Here is a 3322-nt window from a genome sequence, read left to right on the forward strand (position 1 = left end):
AATGAGCTGCATTGAGCGTAATAACAGACATCCCAACCTGCAAAAAGTCATTTCAGGGAGGTATCCCGAAAAAAAAAAAAAAATATTGTAGCCTATAGGTATACTTAGATACTGAAATACAGATGAATGTTTGTTCAATAATGTGTAGTCAGTACACCAAATAAGGAAGGCCTATAGATAGGAATTTTGATAATAAAATATGTAGATTTTGGGAACTAGCCTTGGCATGTAGCCTTGGCAACTAGCCATCTAGTATAGGCCTGAATAATATGCACATGAAATGACACTTGTTCAACTCACCTCGACAACATGTCTTTTGCAATCATTTAACCTGCCATGGGCAATAAGTCACTGTTACAAACAGTGCAGCATACAACTACAGTATCATTATTGTTTACTCTTATGAGACAAGGGTAGGCCTACACATCGTGTGGTCTGATGTGAAATGGGTCTTAAATGTTCATTTTTTGGGGGCACTCTGACTCTGCCATGAAGCTCCTGTTCCTAGATACATTGAAAACTGATTGGTTGATTTAGCAAAACATGCCAATCAGGATGCGTCTTGCTTCAGGCACACGCGCACCACCCCTCTCTCTCTCTCTCTCTGTCGTGTGCGCGCTAAACTCAGATGCATACGTGATTTGAAGTCTCGGTCTTGCGTGCGCGCTCTTGCTCGCTCGCTCTAGATTCCGGGAGATTTTATCTAATTTGCGGGCATCAGGGAGCCGCTATCAATATGCGGGAGACTCCCGAAACTTCCGGGAGACTTGGGATGTCTGTAATAAACTGCATTTAGAATGGCAAATCCATATTTCTAGATATTTTGGTGAAAGTAACTTAAAAGTAATGCAATAGTAGTGTAATGCCTTACGATTCAGAGACAGTAATATTATAATGTAACAAATTACTTTGAAATGACTCCATGAATGCCCTGATTGCTGGCTGTTGACGTCCTGCTGTGGTCTTTGGCCCTCTTGACTTTGTACTCGCTGCAGAGATGATCAGATTCATTCCCATGATGAACAAGATGGGAGAGATCGTGCATCCTGTCACTATCCCCTTCTCCACTGGCTAACACTTTGTTATAAACTTGGTGGACTGGAATCATACCTTGATGTCTCTCAGGTAACTGGTGATCATGTCCTGGATGTTATGTGGGATGAGGTAGTAGTCCAAAGCAAAGTCAAGCCAGATGACTGTTAGGCTGCCTTTCTTCTCCTTTGCTTCTTGGATGAGTTGGCTGAGGACCCCTGTATGCTCCAAGCACCCGGAGAACCCTTCAACACCACCCTTCTGGATAGAGGTGTTAATATATCCATTCTGGGTCATGTAAGCGCTCACTGTCTTCGCAAGCACAGCAAAGAAAATCTTTCCCACACTAAGTAGGGAGATTGTTCGGAACTGGCTGATCTGTGTGGATCCCTGTTCATTGGGCACAAAGCACCCTTCCGCCCTTCTCCAGCTTGTTGGAATGGTTCCCTTGGACCAAATTACCTGCATAAGCTTCCAAAGCCTCCGGAGGAGCTTAGGGCATTTTTAGTATACTTTGTACGGTATACCGCTGGGACCTGGAGCAGAAGATGATCTTGCATGCTTGACTACCTCTTGGACCTCTCTCCATGATGGACACTCTGTGCTGAGGGATGTGGTAGGTGGGTCGATGTTAGTAAGCCCATGATTTCCTTCCAGGGCATGAAAGGTCTCTTGAAGGGTCTCTTAATGCCTCCTCAACAGACTGATCCACCTTCCCTTTTGGAACTTGTTTGAGTCCCAGACCTCGCCTCCCCCAGAACTGATTTGGTAAACGGTAGGGGTCCTTTATAAACTGGGCTCGTGCAGCTTCCTGCTTCTTCCGCCTCTCCCTGTTGGAGCTCGACGGCACCGCGGACAACATCGACGTGTGGCTGGGAGGAGTGGCCGAGCCTTTCGTGGACGGAGGACGCGTGGGACCACTGTTTGCCTGCATCATTGCCAGACAGTTCAGGAATGTCCGCCAGGGTGACAGGTCAGCACGTGCACTCACACACACTCAGTCAAACACACACACATATGCAAAATCACACATACTTTCTTTATCCTCATACACATGCAAATCTTTTTTAGATTCTTGAGTAGAACAGCATATTACAGTAAGATTAGTTTATAACTGTGCATGCATGTGTGCATCAGGCTGTGGTGGGAGAATGACGGTGTATTCACCGAAGCCCAGCGTGAGTCTCTGCGCACAGCATCTCTGTCTCGTTTCATCTGTGACAACACCGGCATCACTGATGTCCCTGAAGACCCCTTTGAGTTCCGGCCACGTGGCTCTGGGTACACATGCTGTGAGGACATCCCAGCCTTTGACCTGAGCCCCTGGGAAGAGAATGGTAAGAAACCCATGCACTGTAAATATTGGTAACAGATTATGCATTTTTGTGTGTGCTTGTTTGTATGTGGTGTAATATTGTATTTGTCTTGGCAGCTGCGGGCCCAACCAAAGACTACGCCCCATGGAAAAGTGAGCAAGGTCCAGCTGGACCCCCAGGTAAGAGACTGTCAGTCATATAGCTTACTGCCATTTGTACAATGCAACCATCTGCAGGTATATATGTACTGCACCATACATTAACCCAGACATAATGAACACAACAGATCCCCCTGTAATTGAGAGAGCGTACATGTCAAATAGAACTGTACAGAACAGCCTTAGAGAGAAAGGAGAGATCATGTCTGTATTCCACAACTTTGACTCCTGTTTAACCTTTAACCCCCATCTCTCCCTCTCAGGCCCTGCTGGTCCCCCTGGCCCACCTGGCAATGCTGCTCGCGCTGCCTTCGCCTTGCACCTGGGCTACAACTTCCCGCACCCAGGCAAACCCATCGCCTTCAAGGATGTCATCTACAACGGCCAGAGCCAGACCGGCGTGTTTACCTGTGTTGAGCCCGGTGTTTACCAGTTTGACTTCCACTGCACGCTCTACCAGAACGTGGACAACGTGGACCTGCGCCACAACGACAAGCTGGTGCTCCACTCCTTCACCACGCACAGAACGGCTACGTCACCGCCACCGGGGGCACCATTCTGCAGCTGAAGGCTGGGGACCGTGTCTACCTCAGTGCCAACTATGGCGGCAACGGACTGACCGCTGACAGCTTCTTCTCCGGGCACATCCTCTTCACCGTCTAATGGACAGAAGTTACATCTCAATGAGAGCTACTCTCAGGGTCGGACTGGGAACAAAATTCGGCCCTGGCAATTTTCTCCTGGACCAGCCCACTACTGGACCGACGACCCCCCCACCCCCCACAAACACACACACACAAGCCCACCGATACCAAA

The 3322-nt window shown here is 48.2% G+C and overlaps 1 protein-coding gene across 1 annotated transcript; it reads left to right on the forward strand.

Moving 5' to 3' along the window:
* Positions 1–1674: 1674 nt before the first annotated feature.
* On the forward strand, positions 1675–3074 carry LOC143106822 (thyroid peroxidase-like). The gene is made up of 5 exons (XM_076271298.1): positions 1675–1699; positions 1840–2005; positions 2170–2369; positions 2465–2527; positions 2770–3074. The coding sequence occupies exons 1-5, from the start codon at positions 1675–1677 to the stop codon at positions 3072–3074; spliced, it is 759 nt and encodes a 252-aa protein (XP_076127413.1).
* Positions 3075–3322: the final 248 nt, after the last annotated feature.

The sequence above is a fragment of the Alosa pseudoharengus genome, unplaced genomic scaffold, assembly GCF_046254945.1.
Source record: "Alosa pseudoharengus isolate Yale_2024_CS ecotype anadromous, Long Island Sound unplaced genomic scaffold, YU_APseudo_1.1 YU_APseudo_1.1_scf_6, whole genome shotgun sequence".
Lineage (NCBI taxonomy): Eukaryota > Metazoa > Chordata > Actinopteri > Clupeiformes > Clupeidae > Alosa > Alosa pseudoharengus.

Excerpts from the sequence above, each read along its gene's own strand:
- LOC143106822 (XM_076271298.1), top strand. The coding sequence starts at position 1,675 with ATGATTTCCTTCCAGGGCATGAAAG. Across the intron at positions 1,700-1,839 it reads TTCCTTCCAGGGCATGAAAG|CTTCCTGCTTCTTCCGCCTC; the intron begins GTCTCTTGAAGG and ends GGGCTCGTGCAG. Across the intron at positions 2,528-2,769 it reads AGGTCCAGCTGGACCCCCAG|GCCCTGCTGGTCCCCCTGGC; the intron begins GTAAGAGACTGT and ends TCTCCCTCTCAG.